At 46.1% G+C, this 19,545-nt stretch overlaps 1 protein-coding gene across 1 annotated transcript; it reads right to left on the bottom strand.

Moving 5' to 3' along the window:
- Nucleotides 1-240: 240 nt before the first annotated feature.
- Nucleotides 241-17,679, bottom strand: NEU1 (neuraminidase 1). Its single transcript, XM_056540951.1, has 6 exons — nt 17,420-17,679; nt 13,952-14,144; nt 10,104-10,366; nt 3,090-3,272; nt 2,795-3,014; nt 241-1,772 (listed from the first exon to the last, which is right to left on the bottom strand). The coding sequence occupies exons 1-6, from the start codon at nt 17,489-17,491 to the stop codon at nt 1,555-1,557; spliced, it is 1,149 nt and encodes a 382-aa protein (XP_056396926.1). The 5' UTR covers nt 17,492-17,679; the 3' UTR covers nt 241-1,554.
- Between the last annotated feature and the right edge of the window lie 1,866 nt (nt 17,680-19,545).

Genomic DNA, 19,545 nt, shown 5'->3' with positions numbered 1-19,545 from the left:
TCCCATTTGGTTTAGCTGCACTTGTTAATGCAAAATCAAAATGTGTAAATAAAAAATTATAAATATATATATAATAAATATTTAAATATATATATATATATATATATATAATATTTAAATATATATATATATATATATATATATATATATATAATAAATATTTATATATATATATATATATATATATATATATATATATATATATATACACGCTATATATATATTTATATATATTTATATTAAATATTATATATAAATTAGATAGTTACAAGGAGTGGTGCAAAACAAGGAACTCAGCTCTGCTACATCTGTACAAAGCTTATATCTGTGAATTGATTTTTCCCCAGGTAAAATTATCTCCATTTTTATTTATTTCACAATTTTTTTTATAAGTGATAGATTTCCTGGGAAATTATATGATTGGCCATAAAGGGGACTGCAGCGAATTCCATCAATCACTATTCACACACATTTTCTAAGTTTGACCCTGTGCCGATGGGTAGGAGAAAACTCGAAATCTACAGTATATATTATCAAACTGTCTCATTAATTATATAGCAACCAACAAAAAAAATAAAAAATAAAAAAAGTGTCAAGAATGTTGGTGGGAAGGGCCCTCAGTTGGTTACTCCACTTTTTCACTGAAGATTTCTCCGACTGGCTCCGATAGGGCCGAGGGGTCAACTGAGCACCAAGTACAAGAAAGCGGACAGTCTCATTCGAATGATCTGTGACTTCATTTGGTTATCCGGTGAAGAAATCAACAACCGTGTAAGGTGTCAAAAAGTATAATAAAGCAATATAATGTTATTATCCATAGTACAGAGATCAGCACTCCCTTGTAAGCTGTGACGTCTCGTCACAGGCTGTGAATGCAGAGAGCTCATGTCCCTCCTCCTCCCTTCCTTCCTGTCTGCTCAGAACAAGACCAGTGATTACTTATTAGATAAGGCAGCAGTCTGATGACTGAGAATGGCTTCCTGCTGCCTTATCTAATGAGCAGAAGATGAGCTCCCCTCTTCACAACAATGATCTCGGCCAGGAGGAGGGAGCAGACTGCTTTCACATCCCTTGACGTGATGTCACAGCTTACATGGAAGATTTTTACACTATGGCCAATGACATTATATTAGTAAGTTGCTTTATTATACTTTTTGACACCATTTACAAATTGTTTTTTTACTCCACAACCTGTTTAATATGCCTCACAATTCTTCTGAATTATGATTTTAAAAAGGGGCTGTCCGCTTAAAGAGGTGCTTCTCCCGACCAATGGAATTGCTCAGCAGATCTGATAATAGATGTCCATGTAAGAAAGAGATCCCCATGGTCTTTCATCTTTGTGGGAGCTTCTGGCTATATAAGAGAAGTCCTAAAGGAGGACCCTCTATAACAGTTCATACAAATAACTATGTGCAATACCCAGATGATACCGAAAAGTTCAAGTAGACAGTCCATTTATTGTGACCTCTTATTAAGAGAGATCACGTAGGAGAAGAAGTGGAATGTGCATAGAGAGAGTCTTGTGAATCCTTTATCTCCTCCTTCATGGGGTCAGATGTTGCCGTACATATTGACCTTCACTATAGCGATGGACTCTGTAATGTCTTTTCTTCCCTTTTCGTAGATAATATAGATGTTCTCGTTATCCTCCATGTGACGGGACAGGGTGGTGAGGCTGGAGTAGCCGCTAGCTTCTGGCCAGATCTGGATAGAATTTTGTTCCCAGGAGTCCCCGGAATTGAAGCTCCAACGAAGAGTGAGATTGACCCCTGAAGAGAAGAGACAGAGATGGGAGGAGTCCCACAGACTAGAACAATGTTTCCAAACCAGGGTGCCTCCAGCTGTTGCATAACTACAAATCCCAGCATGCCCAGACAGCCAAACAGGAACAAGCCCTAACCTGGGCCTAGTACCAGCGTTGCAAGCCCTGTACCACAGGACAGCTCTGGCAAAATTCCCTTGATACACACTGTGGTGCCCCCTACTGGCAGGCAAGCAGCTACAGATGGGTAGTGGAAAGTCAGGACCTGTCACTAGAGGGCCGCCCAACCGTCACTAGAGGGCCGCCCAACCGTCACTAGAGGGCCGCCCATCCGTCACTAGAGGGCCGCCCATCCGTCACTAGAGGGCCGCCCATCCGCCACTAGAGGGCCGCCCATCCGCCACTAGAGGGCCGCCCATCCGCCACTAGAGGGCCGCCCATCCGCCACTAGAGGGCCGCCAATCCGCCACTAGAGGGCCGCCCAACCGTCACTAGAGGGCCGCCCAACCGTCACTAGAGGGCCGCCCAACCGTCACTAGAGGGCCGCCCAACCGTCACTAGAGGGCCGCCCATCCGTCACTAGAGGGCCGCCCACCCGTCACTAGAGGGCCGCCCACCCGTCACTAGAGGGCCGCCCGTCCGCCACTAGAGGGCCACCCATCCGCCACTAGAGGGCCACCCATCAGCCACTAGAGGGCCACCCATCAGCCACTAGAGGGCCACCCATCAGCCACTAGAGGGCCGCCCATCCGTCACTAGAGGGCCGCCCATCCGCCACTAAGGGTTACAGACAAGGAAATAAAAAGCTACAGAAAGTCTCCAAACTATGGACCGACTAATGTTGCAACGGCAGTCCGGGAATATTGGGAGTTGTAGTTTTGCAACAGTAGGAGGCACCTTGGAAGGCAAACACTGCTTTACCTCTATATTCTTACAGATAGCTGTGATGCAGTGATCAGGCAATGTCCTGCATCATGTAGTACCCCCATATATAGCCCTAAAAGTTCTACAATGATTGAAAAATCTTACTGTGAGCCTGGTTAGCAGGGTTGACAAAGTAGGTAATGCCGCCTTTGTATAAGGCGCCGGCAGCCACCGCTGGGTCCGGTAAGCCCTCGTCGAAGCGGACGTTCTCCAGAGGAAGCGTGTCACAGCCGTCGGTGGAGAGGGCCACGATGCGGCAGCGGCAGTGGTAGAAGTACTGGTTCCGGGCGTTTATAACCACGGTGCCGTCCGGGAGCTCATAGGGCTGTGAAGGGGACATGGTCAGAGGAAGCAGAGAGGATCATGGGTAACACAACGAGAGTGTCTCCGAGGCACTTACCTGACACTCGTCCGGGCTGAAGTCCCCCAGTCGCTTCTGCGTTTTGAATGGCAGCCCCTCCAGATTCCCTCCTTTTTTCCAGCTGTCTCCGTGGTCATCGCTTAACAGACAGAAGATCCCGTCCTCGTCCAGCGTCCCGTGTCCGCAGACGATCAGCCGCCCCTTCATAGGGGAGAACTTTTTCTGTGAAGAAACAACAAAAAAAAACTCACATAGAAGAAGAAAAGTCACATAACTTTGCTCTTTCATCTTTAACCCTTTAATGACAGAGCCTTTTTTGACTCATTTTACTACAAAAATTTATAGCTAAAGTAATAATAAAAATAAAAAAAGGCATAAATAAATAATAAATAAATAAATAAAAGAACAATTTAGCAAATTTTGGGGCCTTTTGTTTCTACACAGTGCAATTTTCAGTATAAATGACATGCTATTTATATTCTGTAAGTCCATACGATTACAAGAATAGCCAATTAATATAGGTTTCGTTTTATCTTATTACTTTTAAACAAATAACTTTTTGTATGAAAATTAGGTGACCCCTAGAACTCTTATTTTTACGTATACGGGGATACATGAGAATCACTTTTTGGAACTGGGCTCTGTCGTTTTTATTGTTACCATTTTTGTTTTGATGGGACTTTTTGATGTTTTTTTTTTTTTTTTGGGTACATGAAGTGACCAAAAATCTTCTGGATTTTGATATTTATTTATGTTTACGCCATTGGCCGAGCGGTTTCAGTAACGTTATAGCTTAATAGTTTGAACATTTCCGCTCGCAACTATACCACATTTTATTTTTGTTTTTTATTTAAAAAATGGGAAAAGGGGCCGATAAAAAATTTTAGTAGCATTGATTATTGTTATTGGCACTCTGCTTATATAAGCTGCCGATCAGACGGAGGCAGGTAGGTACCCTCCGGCTGTCATCTCAGCTGATGGGGACCGCGAACCCACCGGCACCAGTAACTGATACTACGAGTGTTAAAGCGGTACTCTGGTGGAAAACTTTTTTTATTTTTTTTTTTAAATCAACTGGTGCCAGAAAGTTAAAACAGATTTGAAAATGACTTCTATTTAAAAATCTTAATCCTTCCAGTACTTATCAGTTTCTATTTGCTCCACAGGAAGTTCTTTTCTTTTTGAATTTTCTTTTCAGTCTGACCCACAGTGCTCTCTGCTGACACCTCTGTCCATTTTAGGAACTGTCCAGAGCAGCATATGTTTGCTATGGGGATTAGTTCCTACTCTGGACAGTTCCTAAAATGAACAGAGGTGTCAGCAGAGAGCACTGTGGGTCAGACTGAAAAGAAAATTCAAAAAGAAAAGAACTTCCTGTGGAGCAAATAAAAGCTGATGAGTACTGGAAGGATTAATATGTTTAAATAGAAGTCATTTACAAATCTGTTTAACTTTCTGGCACCAGTTGATTTAAAAAAAAAAAATGTTTTCCAGGGGAGTACCCCTTTAATGGGTTAATGCAGACCACTGGTGTTATTGCCGATGCCTGGCATTGGAGGTGAGCCCTGGCTGCTAAAGGAAGCCATTACTCATCATCTATTAAAGGGGAACTCCCATGGAAAACCTTTTTTTTTTTTTAAATCAACTGGTGCCAGAAAGTTAAACAGATTTGTAAATTTCTTCTATTAAAAAATCTGAATCCTTCCAGTACTTATTAGCTGCTGAATACTACAGAGGAAATACTTTTCTTTTTAGAACACAGTGCTCACTGCCGACATCATGAACACAGTGCTCTCTGCTGACATCTGTTAATTTTAGGAACTGTCCAGAGTAGGAGAAAATCCCCATAGCAAACATATGCTGCTCTGGACAGTTCCTAAAATGAACAGAGATGTCAGCAGAGAGCACTGTGGTCGTGATGTCAGCAGAGAGATCTGTGTTCCAAAAAGAGCATAATTTCCTCTGTAGTATTCAGCAGCTAATAAGTACTGGAAGGATTAAGATTTTTTAATAGATTTAATTTACAAATCTGTTTAACTTTCTGGCACCCGTTGATTTAAAAAAAAAAAATAAAGTTTTCCACCGGAGTACCCCTTTAACCCCTTAAGGACATAGGGCGTATCCATACGCCCCCGTTTCCAAGTCCTTAAGGACCGAGGGCGTATGGATACGCCCTGAGCATTTCCGGCCCCCACCGCTAGCCGGAGGGGAGCCGGAGCCGGATGCCTGCTGAAATCGTTCAGCAGGCATCCCGGCATATCGCCCAGGGGGGTCATTATGTCCCCCCATGTCGGCGATTGCCGCAGATCGCTGGACAATTCAGTCCAGCGATCTGCGGTGATTCCGGGTCAATCGGGTCTCCAGTGACCCGGTGACCCGGAATTACTGGCTGATCGGGGCCGTCAGAGACGGCCCCGAACAGCCAGAGGCAGCAGGAGTGAGGTGGCACTGGTGCCACCTCACGATCGCCCTGATTCGTCGGCCGGATTACCGGCCGACCAATCAGGACGCCTGCTGCGGGTGTCACTCCCGCAACCCGCTCCGCCCCTCTTTCGGAGGACGTGAGCGGGTGCGGGAAGACGACCCCCGGTGCTGGGGACCCCGATCCCCGGCGTCCCTGTTGGGATCGGGGCCCCAGGAGCGGCGGCGGCGGCGGCGACGACGAGGGACTGACCTGTGCTGCTGGATCGTTGGAGGTGAGTGACAGCCCCCTGCTGTTGCTTAGCAACAGCTCCCAGCATGTAACAAGGGCATGCTGGGAGCTGTAGTTATGCAACAGCAGGAGGCAGACCACCACAACTCCCAGCATGCCCTTATGGGCATGCTGGGACTTATAGTTTTGCAACAGCTGAAGGCACATTCTTTCTATGTAAAAGTGTACCTTCAGCTGTTGTGTAACTACAACTCCCAGCTTGCACAATCAGCTAAAGTGCATGCTGGGAGTTGTAGTGGTGCATCTGGTGGTTGCATAACTACAACTCCCAGCATGCCCGTTGGCTGTCGGTGACTGCTGAGAGTTGTAGTTTTGCAACAGCTGAAGGCACACTGAGTTAAGTAGTAAACCAGTGTGTCTCCAGCTGTTGCATAACTACAATCCCCAGCATCCCCAGCCAATGTAGTATGCCTCCGGCTGTTGCATAACTACAATCCCCAGCATCCCCAGCCAATGTAGTATGCCTCCGGCTGTTGCATAACTACAAGACCCAGCATGCCCTTCCGCTGTCCGTACATGCTGGTGGTTGTAGCTTTTGCAACAGCTGAAGGCACACTGGTTGCAAAACACTGAGTTTGTTACCAAACTCGGTGTTTCACAACCTGTGTGTCTCCAGCTGTTGCAAAACTACAACTCCCAGCATGCACTGATAGACCGTACATGCTGGGAGTTGTAGTTTTGCAACAGCTGGATGTTTCCCCCCCCCCCCCCCCAATGTGAATGTACAGGGTACACTCACATGGGCGGAGGATTACAGTAAGTATCCGGCTGCAAGTTTGAGCTGCGGCAAATTTTCTGTCGCAGCTCAAACTGCCAGCGAGAAACTACTGTGAACCCCCTGCCCGTGCGACTGTACCCTAAAAACACTACACTACACTACCACACAATAAAATAAAAAGTAAAAAACACTACATATACACATACCCCTACACAGCCCCCCTCCCCTCCCCAATAAAAATGAAAAACGTCTGGTACGTCACTGTTTCCAAAACGGAGCCTCCAGCGGTTGCAAAACTACAACTCCCAGCATGCACTGATAGACCGTCCATGCTGGGAGTTGTAGTTTTGCAACAGCTGGATGTTCCCCCCTCCAATGTGAACGTACAGGGTACACTCACATGGGCGGAGGATTACAGTAAGTATCTGGCTGCAAGTTTGAGAAGCGTTAAATTTTCTGCCGCAGCTCAAACTGCCAGCGAGAAACTACTGTGAACCCCCGCTCGTGTGACTGTACCCTAAAAACACTACACTACACTACCACAAAATAAAATAAAAAGTAAAAAACACTACATATACACATACCCCTACACAGCCCCCCTCCCCTCCCCAATAAAAATGAAAAACGTCTGGTACGCCACTGTTTCCAGAACGGAGCCTCCAGCTGTTGCAAAACAACTACTCCCAGTATTGCCAGATAGCCACTGACTGTCCAGGCATGCTGGGAGTTTTACAACAGCTGGAGGCCCCCTGTTTGGGAATCACTGGCGTAGAATACCCCTATGTCCACCCCTATGCAATCCCTAATTTAGGCCTCAAATGCGCATGGCACTCTCACTTTGGAGCCCTGTCGTATTTCCAGGCAACAGTTTAGGGTCACATATGGGGTATCGCCGTACTCGGGAGAAATTGGGCTTCAAATTTTCTGGGGTATTTTTTGCTATTACCCTTTTTAAAAATGTAAAATTTTTGGGAAAACAAGCATTTTAGGTAAAAAAAAAAATTTTTTTTTTACGTATACAAAAGTCATAAAACACCTGTGGGGTATAAAGGTTCACTTAACCCCTTGTTACGTTCCCCGAGGGGTCTAGTTTCCAAAATGGTATGCCATGTGTTTTTTTTTTTTTTGCTGTCCTGGCACCATAGGGGCTTCCTAAATGCGGCATGCCCCCAGAGCAAAATTTGCTTTCAAAAAGCCAAACGTGACTCCTTCTCTTCTGAGACCTGTAGTGCGCCAGCAGAGCACTTTTCACCCCCATGTGGGGTGTTTTCTGAATCGGGAGAAATTGGGCTTCAAATTTTGGGGGGTGTTTTCTGCTATTACCCTTTTTAAAAATGTAAAAATTTTGGGAAACCAAGCATTTTAGGTAAAAAAAAATAAAAAATGTTCACATATGCAAAAGTCGTGAAACACCTATAGGGTATTAAGGTTCACATTACCCCTTGTTACGTTCCCCGAGGGGTCTAGTTTCCAAAATGGTATGCCATGTGTTTTTTTTTTGCTGTTCTGGCACCATAGGGGCTTCCTAAATGCGGCATGCCCCCAGAGCAAAATTTGCTTTCAAAAAGCCAAATGTGACTCCTTCTCTTCTGAGACCTGTAGTGCGCCAGCAGAGCACTTTTCACCCCCATATGGGGTGTTTTCTGAATCGGGAGAAATTGGGCTTCAAATTTTGGGGGGTGTTTTCTGCTATTACCCTTTTTAAAAATGTAAAAATTTTGGGAAACCAAGCATTTCAGGTAAAAAAAAATAAAAAATGTTCACATATGCAAAAGTCGTGAAACACCTATAGGGTATTAAGGTTCACATTACCCCTTGTTACGTTCCCCGAGGGGTCTAGTTTCCAAAATGGTATGCCATGTGTTTTTTTTTTGCTGTTCTGGCACCATAGGGGCTTCCTAAATGCAACATGCCCCCAGAGCAAAATTTGCTTCAAAAAGCCAAATGTGACTCCTTCTCTTCTGAGACCTGTAGTGCGCCAGCAGAGCAATTTTCACCCCCATATGGGGTGTTTTCTGAATCGGGAGAAATTGGGTTTCAAATTTTGGGGGGTATTTTCTGCTATTACACTTTTTAAAAATGTAAATTTTTTGGGAAACCAAGCATTTTAGGTAAAAAATATATAATTTTTTTTACATATGCTAAAGTCGTGAAACACCTGTGGGGTATTAAGGTTCACTTTACCCCTTGTTACGTTCCCTGAGGAGTCTAGTTTCCAAAATGGTATGCCATGTGTGTTTTTTTGCTGTTCTGGCACCATAGGGGCTTCCTAAAGGTGACATGCCCCCCAAAAACCATTTGACGCTCCTTCCCTTCTGAGCCCTCTACTGCGCCCGCTGAACAATTAACATAGACATATGAGGTATGTGCTTACTCGAGAGAAATTGGGTTTCAAATACAAGTAAAAATTTTCTCCTTTTTACCCCTTTCAAAAATTCAAAAATTGGGTCTACAAGAAAATGCGAGTGTAAAAAATGAAGATTGTGAATTTTCTCCTTCACTTTGCTGCTATTTCTGTGAAACACCTAAAGGGTTAATACACTTACTGAATGTCATTTTGAATACTTTGGGGGGTATAGTTTTTATAATGGGGCCTTTTATGGGGCATTTCTAATATGAAGGCCCTTCAAATCCACTTCAAACGTGAACTGGTCCTTGAAAAATAGAGAGTTTGAAAATTTTGTGAAAAATTTCAAAATTGCTGCTGAACTTTGAAGCCCTCTGGTGTCTTCCAAAAGTAAAAACTCATAAATTTTATGATGCAAACATAAAGTAGACATATTGTATATGTGAACCCCAAAAAAATATAATTTGAATATCCATTTTCCTTACAAGCAGAGAGCTTCAAAGTTAGAAAAATGCAAAATTTTCATTTTTTTCATCAAATTTGGTGATTTTTCACCAAGAAAGGATGCAAGTTACCATAATATTTTACCACTAAGTTAAAGAAGAATATGTCACGAAAAAACAATCTCTGAATCAGAATGATAACTAAAAGCATCAGAGTTATTAATGTTTAAAGTGACAGTGGTCAGAATTGCAAAAAACGCTCCGGTCCTTAAGGTGAAAAAGGGCTCGGTCCTTAAGGGGTTAAGTGAGCACATCCCCAGAGCTCACTTTAGAGACTGTTAACTCTTAATGTTGTAAATAAACTTCATTTTGCATTAAAGGGGTATTCCAGTGGCAAGCGTTAGGTAGTAAATGTTCCGAACGCTGTTTCCGCGCTGCGACTGTCGACCACGCCCCTCGTGATGTAACAGTCACGCCCCCTCAATGCAAGTCTATGGGAGGGGGCGTGACGACCGTCACGCCCCCTCCCATAGACTTGCATTGAGGGGGCGTGGCCGTTACATCACGAGGTGCGTGGCCGAAAGTCGCAGCGCGAAAACAGCGTTCGGAACATTTAGTACCAAACGCTGGCCAGTGGAGTACCCCTTTAACGACCCTCCCATGATGTAAATTTATGACATAGGGCAGAAAGGGGTTAAAAAACACATGCACGCTTGGCCAAGCTGAGCATGCACACGTATGTAGGGATTCCAAGAAACAGTAATCAGCCTAGCTAGTATTTTTCTGACAGCCATCTTAGATATATGGTCAGCTTTACACAGTCTCCACCCACCTGGATTCCATACCCTGGACCGGGGGCAAACATTTTGGTGCCAATCTCATGGGAAATGTTCCTTGGAATGCTCCAGGTGATGCCATCGTCCGAGCTGTTAGTCACCATGACGCTAGAGACCCCACACTGGATGTAGTGGGCGCACAGCGTGTATACCAGGAATATATTCTTCGTCTCGTCATCCACCACCACAGCTCCCAGATTGAGCCCGTCCGGAGCCGTCCCGTCATCCACAATGAAGGAGGTCGGACCCCAAGTGTAACCTGCAGGGGGCAGCAGACGTCTCAGGTCCATAACATTTCAAAATCAATACAGAAAATAGGGGCTGAGGTCAAGGTCGGGGGTCTCCTGCGCAAATGAACCAAAACTGCCATGTAAGGCCGGGTTCACACCAATATACGTGTTCAATTTGAAAACCGTACGGAACCGTATAGAAGACCGTATGCATTGACTCTCCATTGAAAACCGTATGGCAAAAGATGCATCAGGTTGTGTCCGTTTTCCATCCTGTACGGTTTTATCAGTTTTTTTTCCCCGTACCCAAAACCGTAGCCTAACACAGTTTTTGGTCCGGGTGAAAAACCACATTGAAACGTATACGTTTTTAGTTTTTTTAAGCCTACGGATCCATCCGGTTTGCACCGGTTTAACTTAGCACTAACTTTTTGACTTAGCACAGTTTTTTTCTTGGAATTTCAATCAAACAAGTGAAACTTTATTCATAATGGAGTGAAAAGTTAAAAATGTATACGTTTTTTATTTCTTAAAAATCGAATGCGACCGGACATCATTTTTCACACTGTATACGGATTAAACTTTGTACACACGTTTGGATACAGTTTAGTCCGGTTTTGAGGAATCCATTTTTTTTTTTTTTTTTTTTTTTTAAATCAAAAACCTGATACAGGAACTGTATTGCAAAAACGTGGTGTGAACCCAGCCTAAGGGAGGGTTCACACCACACCACAAAGGGGGGGGGGAGGGAGGGAGGTCTTTATTGGTGTTTATTGGTCACTTTGCCACATCTCCTCCTCTTTGGCCTAGTTGAATCCTATCAATGCCGCAGACTTTAAGGCCAAAGAGGAGGAGATGTGGCAAAGCGACTGGCACAGTGTGAATCTCGGTGGATATACAAGATTAAAACCATGGCACCATTTGGGTTAAACGAAACCCTTTTTCCCCATTTTTTGGAATTATTCAGTTCTGATGCAAGTAGATCATTCCTTTTCCATTTCTTTTCTCTCATGTGGTTTTTATTTGTTTGTAGATATTATTTTAATCTGTGTTTCTGTCATATATTTGTACCTGCCTGAAGTATCCGGCCTACATACCATCTACTCTCATCAGCAATTATTTGGAACATCAATCGTATCCTTAAGGAACCATTGTATCAAGACGGATCCATTTGGTTTAAGCAAATCCATGACTTGCCTTTAGGCGGATGCTATTATTTTTAATATTTAATCATTTTTTATTATTATGCATTCTTGTAATGTCACATCTGCATACACCAATAAAATTCAATGCAATTCTGTACCTGGGTTCAATATTTAAAGGTTGGTCTACGATGTGTATAACATTTTTTGTATATGACTCTAGATATGCCACTTAAATATTGCTATGTATATGGGAATCGTGCTTCTTCTCTTCTTTCTTTCTTCTTTCACTCACCAGTTCACCATCTCACCTGGCACTACTTTTCACTACTTTTCACCACTCTTTCTATGCTTACTGTTCTCTAAGTCCGGGATGTTGCAATTTCTAACATGACCACTAGATGTCAATGTTTCCTCCAATGTTGTCTTTATCTGCAATGTTTACCTCCGCCCAACAGATGGTGCTCTTGCTTCATGTAAAACTATGTAACGCTGCGTTCGGCCCCCTCGTCTCCCTGGCCCCGGCTGTGTTGCGGTCACTTGGCTCCGACATCATACACCAGGGGTCACGTGATCGTGCCGCCGGGCCCGGGGAGATGATGGGGCTGAGGTGAGAGATGCGGCAGGATCAACCAGGTCCACGGCTGTTTTCATTACATGTTTGTACTATATGTTTACTGTGATTGGTTCATTGCTCTTATAAATACCTACCCCCATTATGAGAGAGCCGCTCCTGGAAGTAGGACTTTCGTCCGAAAAGGTCGTAGGGGTTGACGTCTCCTGGTCACGCTTTATTTTGCACATGTGGGTCTCGTTTCAGCTCGCACCTTTTGCACCAATGCACTTTGATAGGATGCATAATACCTTTTTGCACTTTAAATGCACTATTGCCTAAATTTACCTCCATTGGCATATATACATTATATATTGTGTGCAATCTGTGTATATATATATATATATATATATATATATATATATATACCTACCTCCCCAACTAATTATACAGCGTCTGGCACTTGCCGCTTTAGCATTTCCATGCACTTTATCCAGGAGATGTCCTTTGTTTCAGCTGCCATTACTCTTCGTCATTTATGTATTTTAAATTGTGTCTTTTAACAATAAAGTTATAAATTATTTTGCTACGTCAATCTGCCGCAGACTTTTTTTCTATTTTGGTGTTTTCAATATTAAAAGGGGTACTCCGCGTAAAACATCTTATCCCCTATTCGCATGGAGCGAACTCCACTCCGTGCCTGATGACTGGCGAACGCGGCCGCCACGCCCCCTCCATTCATGTTTATGGGAGGAAGAGTGTTGGCTACGTACGATGTTTAACGCGGAGTACCCCTTTAATATTGAGTAGATGTCTGCTGGCCCAGAGATCGCCAGAAGTGGGACCCCTGCGATCAGACATCTTATCCCTTATCCTTTGGATAGGGGATAAGATGTTTTCGGCAGAGTACCCCTTTAAAGGGGTACTACCGTGGAAAACTTTATTTTTTATTTTTTCTTAAATCAACTGGTGCCAGAAAGTTAAACATATTTGTAAATCACTTCTATTAAAATATCTTAATCCTTCCAGTACTTTTTAGGGGCTGTATACTAAAGAGAAATCCAATAAGAAATGCATTTCCTCTGATGTCCTGACCACAGCGCTCTCTGCTGACCTCTGCTGTCCATTTTAGGAACTGTCCAGAGAAGCATATGTTTGCTATGGGGATTTTCTCAAGTTCCTAAAATGGAAAGCAGAGGTCAGCAGAGAGCACAGTGGTCAGGACCAGTTGATAAAAAAAAAAAAAGTTTTCCACGGGAGTACCCCTTTAAAGGGGTACTCCAGTGGAATTTTTTTTTTTTTTTAATCAAGTGGTGCCAGAAAGTTAAACAGATTTGTAAATTACTTCTATTAAAAAAAACTTTACCCTTCCAGTACTTTTTAGCAGCTGTATGCTACAGAGGAAATTCTTTTCTTTTTGGATTTGTTTTCTGTCACGACCACAGTGCTCTCTGCTGACACCTCTGTCTGTGTCAGGAACTGTCCAGAGCAGGAGAAAATCCCCATAGCAAACCTATGCTGCTCTGGACAGTTCCTGACACGGACAGAGGTGTCAGCAGAGAGCACTGTGGACAAGACGAAAAAGAAATTCAAAAAGAAAAGAATTTCCTCTGTAGCATACAGCTACTAATAAGTACTGGAAGGGTAAAGATTTTTTAATAGAAGTCATTTACAAATCTGTTTAACTTTCTGGCACCAGTTCATTTAAAAAAAAAAAATGTTTTTCAGTGGAGTACCCCTTTAATTAGGTCGAGCGAGACTGAGGTAGATACACTGAGAGGATATCCACGTGTACTGACAAATCAGCCCTAAGGGTGTAAATTAAAACTTTTTTGGCATCTGTGAAATGTTTTAGGACACACGCGAACGTATCAGGTTTAAAAATAAATAAATAAATAAAATGCAGGCTTCCGCATTACCTCCATCATGTGAGCGCCGGGTGGCGATGAACTTTGCCCCCAAGTCAGAAGCAGAATGTTTTCGAGCTTCAGAAAAGGCAAGGAGATGCCCCCGAGGGGTGTAGGTGATCAGGGGAATGCGGTACGTGTCCACCTCCCCGATCATGCGCCCGCTGATCCACAACAACTGCTCCATGGTGATGACGGGGGCGACCTGCGGGCACAAGGAGACAGAAAGTCATACAGCGATATAGAATATTCTTGTCATCGGTCATGTGACTGGCACGTACCCTAATTCATGTGTAAGAAGGGATCAAGTTTTGCCACATATGGCGGATTTACATGAGTGTGTCCCAAAGAGTGCGCCCCCAGCTGTTGCAAAACTACAACTCCCAGCATGCCCGGACAGCCTTCGGCTGTCCGGGCATGCTGGGAGTTGTAGTTTTGCAACAGCTGGGGGCGCACTCTTTGGGAAACAATGATCTAGATCAGGGGTCTCAAACTCAAATTATCTGCGCCCCTCACATATAATGCCTCCATCATGCGCCCCTCACATATAATGCCCCCATCATGTGCCCCTCACATATAATGCCCCCATCATGTGCCCCTCACATATAATGCCCCCATCATGCGCCCCTCACATATAATGCCCCCATCATGCGCCCCTCACATATAATGCCCCCATCATGTGCCCCTCACATATAATGCCCCCATCATGCGCCCCTCACATATAATGCCCCATCATGTGCCCCTCACATATAATGCCCCCATCATGCGCCCCTCACATATAATGACCCCATTATGCGCCCCTCACATATAATGCCCCCATCATGCGCCCCTCACATATAATGCCCCCATCATGTGCCCCTCACATATAATGCCCCCGTCATGCGCCCCTCACATATAATGCCCCCATCATGCACCCCTCACATATAATGACCCCATCATGCGCCCCTCACATATAATGCCTCCATCATGTGCCCCTCACATATAATGCCCCCATCATGTGCCCCTCACATATAATGCCCCCATCATGCGCCCCTCACATATAATGCCCCCATCATGCGCCCCTCACATATAATGCCCCCATCATGTGCCCCTCACATATAATGCCCCCATCATGCGCCCCTCACATATAATGCCCCATCATGTGCCCCTCACATATAATGACCCCATCATGCGCCCCTCACATATAATGCCCCCATCATGCGCCCCTCACATATAATGACCCCATTATGCGCCCCTCACATATAATGCCCCCATCATGCGCCCCTCACATATAATGCCCCCATCATGTGCCCCTCACATATAATGCCCCCGTCATGCGCCCCTCACATATAATGCCCCCATCATGCACCCCTCACATATAATGCCCCCATCATGCGCCCCTCACATATAATGACCCCATCATGCGCCCCTCACATATAATGCCTCCATCATGCGCCCCTCACATATAATGACCCCATCATGCGCCCCTCACATATAATGCCTCCATCATGCGCCCCTCACATATAATGACCCCATCATGCGCCCCTCACATATAATGCCTCCATCATGCGCCCCTCACATATAATGCCTCCATCATGTGCCCCTCACATATAATGCCCCATCATGTGCCCCTCACATATAATGCCCCCATCATGCGCCCCTCACATATAATGACCCCATCATGCGCCCCTCACATATAATGCCCCCATCATGCGCCCCTCACATATAATGACCCCATTATGCGCCCCTCACATATAATGCCCCCATCATGCGCCCCTCACATATAATGCCCCCATCATGTGCCCCTCACATATAATGCCCCCGTCATGCGCCCCTCACATATAATGCCCCCATCATGCGCCCCTCACATATAATGACCCCATCATGCGCCCCTCACATATAATGCCCCCATCATGTGCCCCTCACATATAATGCCCCCGTCATGCGCCCCTCACATATAATGCCCCCATCATGCGCCCCTCACATATAATGACCCCATCATGCGCCCCTCACATATAATGCCCCCATCATGCGCCCCTCACATATAATGACCCCATCATGCGCCCCTCACATATAATGCCCCCATCATGCGCCCCTCACATATAATGCCCCCATCATGCGCCCCTCACATATAATGCCCCCATCATGTGCCCCTCACATATAATGCCCCCATCATATAATGCCCCCATCATGTGCCCCTCACATATAATGCCCCCATCATATAATGCCCCCATCATGTGCCCCTCACATATAATGCCCCCATCATGCGCCCCTCACATATAATGCCCCTCACATATAATGCCCCCATCATGCGCCCCTCACATATAATGCCCCCATCATGCGCCCCTCACATATATTGCCCCCGTCATGTGCCCCTCACATATAATGCCCCCATCATGTGCCCCTCACATATAATGCCCCCGTCATGTGCCCCTCACATATAATGCCCCCGTCATGCGCCCCTCACATATAATGCCCCCATCATGCGCCCCTCACATATAATGCCCCCATCATGCCCCAGATAGATATGATCCCCATCAGGTATGGCTCCCCAGTAGGTATAGAGGCCCCCAGATAGATATGATCCTATCACTGATGAGGGGTAATATCTATCTGGGGGCCTGTGTACCTCTATCTCTGGCCGGGGAGGCGGCGGGGGGGGGGGGGGGCCATTATCGTCAAGGTAATTGCCGCTACTGATAATGCCCAAAATATTGAATATCGGCTGATAATATCGGCCAAACAGATACCCGGTCGATCCCTAGTCCCGGTGTCCTGCACTGCGGATGCGATGACATCACCAATCGCGCGCGCCCCTCCAGGAAGGCTGGTTATAGGCTGCAGCAGGGATATATATAGGTACAGTAGCAGTGTGCGCCGACATGTGCGAAGTCTTGCGGCATTTGGCACTGCTTGTCCGAACCAGAGGCAAAAGCCTGAAGAAATCACCTGCCCGGCGCCCGGGACCCCTGATCTAGGTAAACCAGAGGGGGCGCGTCTGTGCGTGTGAATCACGCGGTGCGATCTTACATCATACAGGATGGCACAGCAGAGGGTGCGGCGCAGTGTATCAGATGCTCACACCCATTATCACTGCATCTAACCGTCACGGCAGAAACTTACAGAGCAACATGGCGGAACCGTATCACATGGTGTATTAACCCTTCAGATGCTGCAGATGCTCAGGGCATGCTGGGAGTAGTAGTTGCACCACGGCCGGAGATTGCAGATTGTTGCAATCTAAAGATAACCACTCACAGCTGAGGGTCTGCTACAATTGCATCTGTTCTAAGTAGGGAAGGAATTGGCGTTTAGTAATTGCTAGAGCTTCCCCTTACACCAGTGTTTCCCAACCAGCGTGCCTCCAGCTGTTGCAAAACTACAACTCCCAGCATGCCCGAACAGCCAAAGGCTGTCCGGTCATGCTGGGAATTGTAGTTCTGCAACAGCTGGAGGCCCCCTGGTTGTGAAATCCTGCCATATACTATGGTTCTCTCTCACCTGGGTATCAGGGGCACAGTTGCCCACCAGCAGGGTGATGACCAGCAGGGAGATGGGTACACCGCCGTCCATACTCAGCTCTGGCGCCGTCTTTCTTTCCCCTATGGCGGCAGCTGCACGACAGACATCAAATACCGCACCGGAACCGCAGCTTCCTGGAAAGTGACAAAACACAAGGTCCGCGGTCACATGACCCGATCAGCTGACCTGGAAAAAAAACATACAGATCCTGTTTCCTTGTCGGCTAACGGCCTTCTGGTGACGTCATGCCCATGTGACCATCCCCTCTTGTGTAGACGGGGCTACTGTGGAGGTGACGCTGCGGAACCCTGCATAGACTGGGGAGGACTGGGATGTAATGCTCTGCAGGGACTGGGTGCACTGAGATGTAATGCTCTGCAGGGACTGGGTGCACTGAGATGTAATGCTCTGCAGGGACTGGGTGCACTGAGATGTAATGCTCTGCAGGGACTGGGTGCACTGAGATGTAATGCTATGCAGGGACTGGGTGCACTGTTCTCTTAGGAGTGTAATGCTCTGCAGGGACTGGGGGGCACTGTCCTTGGGATGTAATGCACTTGGGGCACTGTCCCTGGGATGTAATGCTCTGCAGGCACTGTCCTTGGGAGGTAATGCTCTGCAGGCACTGGGGACACTGTCCTTGGGATGTAATGCTCTGCAGGCACTGTCCTTGGGAGGTAATGCTCTGCAGGCACTGGGGGCACTGTCCTTGGGATTTAATGCTCTTCAGGCACTATCCTTGGGATGTAATGCTCTGCAGGCACTATCCTTGGGATGTAATGCTCTGCAGGCACTATCCTTGGGATGTAATGCTCTGCAGACACTATCCTTGGGAGGTAATGCTCTGCAGGCACTGGGGGCACTGTCCTTGGGAGGTAATGCTCTGCAGGCACTGTCCTTGGAATGTAATGCTCTGGGGGCACTGTCCTTGGAATGTAATGCTCTGCAGGCACTGGGGGCACTGTCCTTGGAATGTAATGCTCTGCAGGCATTGGGGGCACTGTCCTTGGAATGTAATGCTCTGGGGGCACTGTCCTTGGAATGTAATGCTCTGCAGACACTGGGGGCACTGTCCTTGGAATGTAATGCTCTGCAGGCACTGGGGGCACTGTCCTTGGAATGTAATGCTCTGCAGGCACTGGGGGCACTGTCCTTGGAATGTAATGCTCTGGGGGCACTGTCCTTGGAATGTAATGCTCTGCAGGCATTGGGGGCACTGTCCTTGGAATGTAATGCTCTGCAGGCACTGGGGGCACTGTCCTTGGAATGTAATGCTCTGCAGGCATTGGGGGCACTGTCCTTGGAATGTAATGCTCTGCAGGCATTGGGGGCACTGTCCTTGGAATGTAATGCTCTGGGGGCACTGTCCTTGGAATGTAATGCTCTGCAGGCACTGGGGGCACTGTCCTTGAAATGTAATGCTCTGCAGGCACTGGGGGCACTGTCCTTGGGATGTAATGCTCTGCAGGCATTGGGGGCACTGTCCTTGGAATGTAATGCTCTGCAGGCACTGTCCTTGGAATGTAATGCTCTGCAGGCACTGTCCTCACTGCTCTGAAATGTTTAGTGTAAAGTTGCGATGTTCTGCTCATACACAAATTACTGTCTTAACCCCTTAGGTGTCGGTATGTCATGGCGGTGTTTAAGGGAACCAGTCAGGTATGTTATGTCCTCACTAAGGACCGCAGACCAGGGACAGACACTGGGGGAGATTTATCAAAACCTGTGCGAAGGAAAGGTCCACCTGTTGCCCATTGCAACCAATCAGATCACTGCTTTCACTTTTTTTTTTTTTTTTTTTTTTTTTTTTCTTAAAGGCCTCTGAAAAATGAAAGAATCAGTAAGCGGTGCAGATTCTGTAAATGTCCCCCCACTGCTGCACCCCCTGCCAATGATTGCCGGGCATCACTCTATACACAGTGTAATGTCCTGATGAAGATAATGGGGGCAGTAGGGTGTCACATGAAGTCCCCCTAGGTGTCACATGAAGTCCCCCTAGGTGTCACATGAAGTCCCCCAAGGTGTCACATGAAGTCCCCCAAGGTGTCACATGAAGTCCCCCAAGGTGTCACATGAAGTCCCCCAAGGTGTCACATGAAGTCCGG

The sequence above is a fragment of the Hyla sarda genome, chromosome 9 (assembly GCF_029499605.1).
Source record: "Hyla sarda isolate aHylSar1 chromosome 9, aHylSar1.hap1, whole genome shotgun sequence".
NCBI lineage: Eukaryota > Metazoa > Chordata > Amphibia > Anura > Hylidae > Hyla > Hyla sarda.
The sequence above is the reverse complement of the archived record's forward strand: the minus strand, read 5'-3'. Positions and strand labels throughout refer to the sequence as shown.

Bases quoted from the DNA above. Each gene is read 5' to 3' on its own strand.
- NEU1 (XM_056540951.1), bottom strand. From the start codon at position 17,491: ATGGACGGCGGTGTACCCATCTCCCTGCTGGTCATCACCCTGCTGGTG. The intron at 3,015-3,089 runs GTAAGTGCCTCG...TCCCCTTCACAG, and splicing joins TCAGCCCGGACGAGTGTCAG to CCCTATGAGCTCCCGGACGG. The intron at 1,773-2,794 runs GTAAGATTTTTC...TCTTCTCTTCAG, and splicing joins CCCTGCTAACCAGGCTCACA to GGGTCAATCTCACTCTTCGT.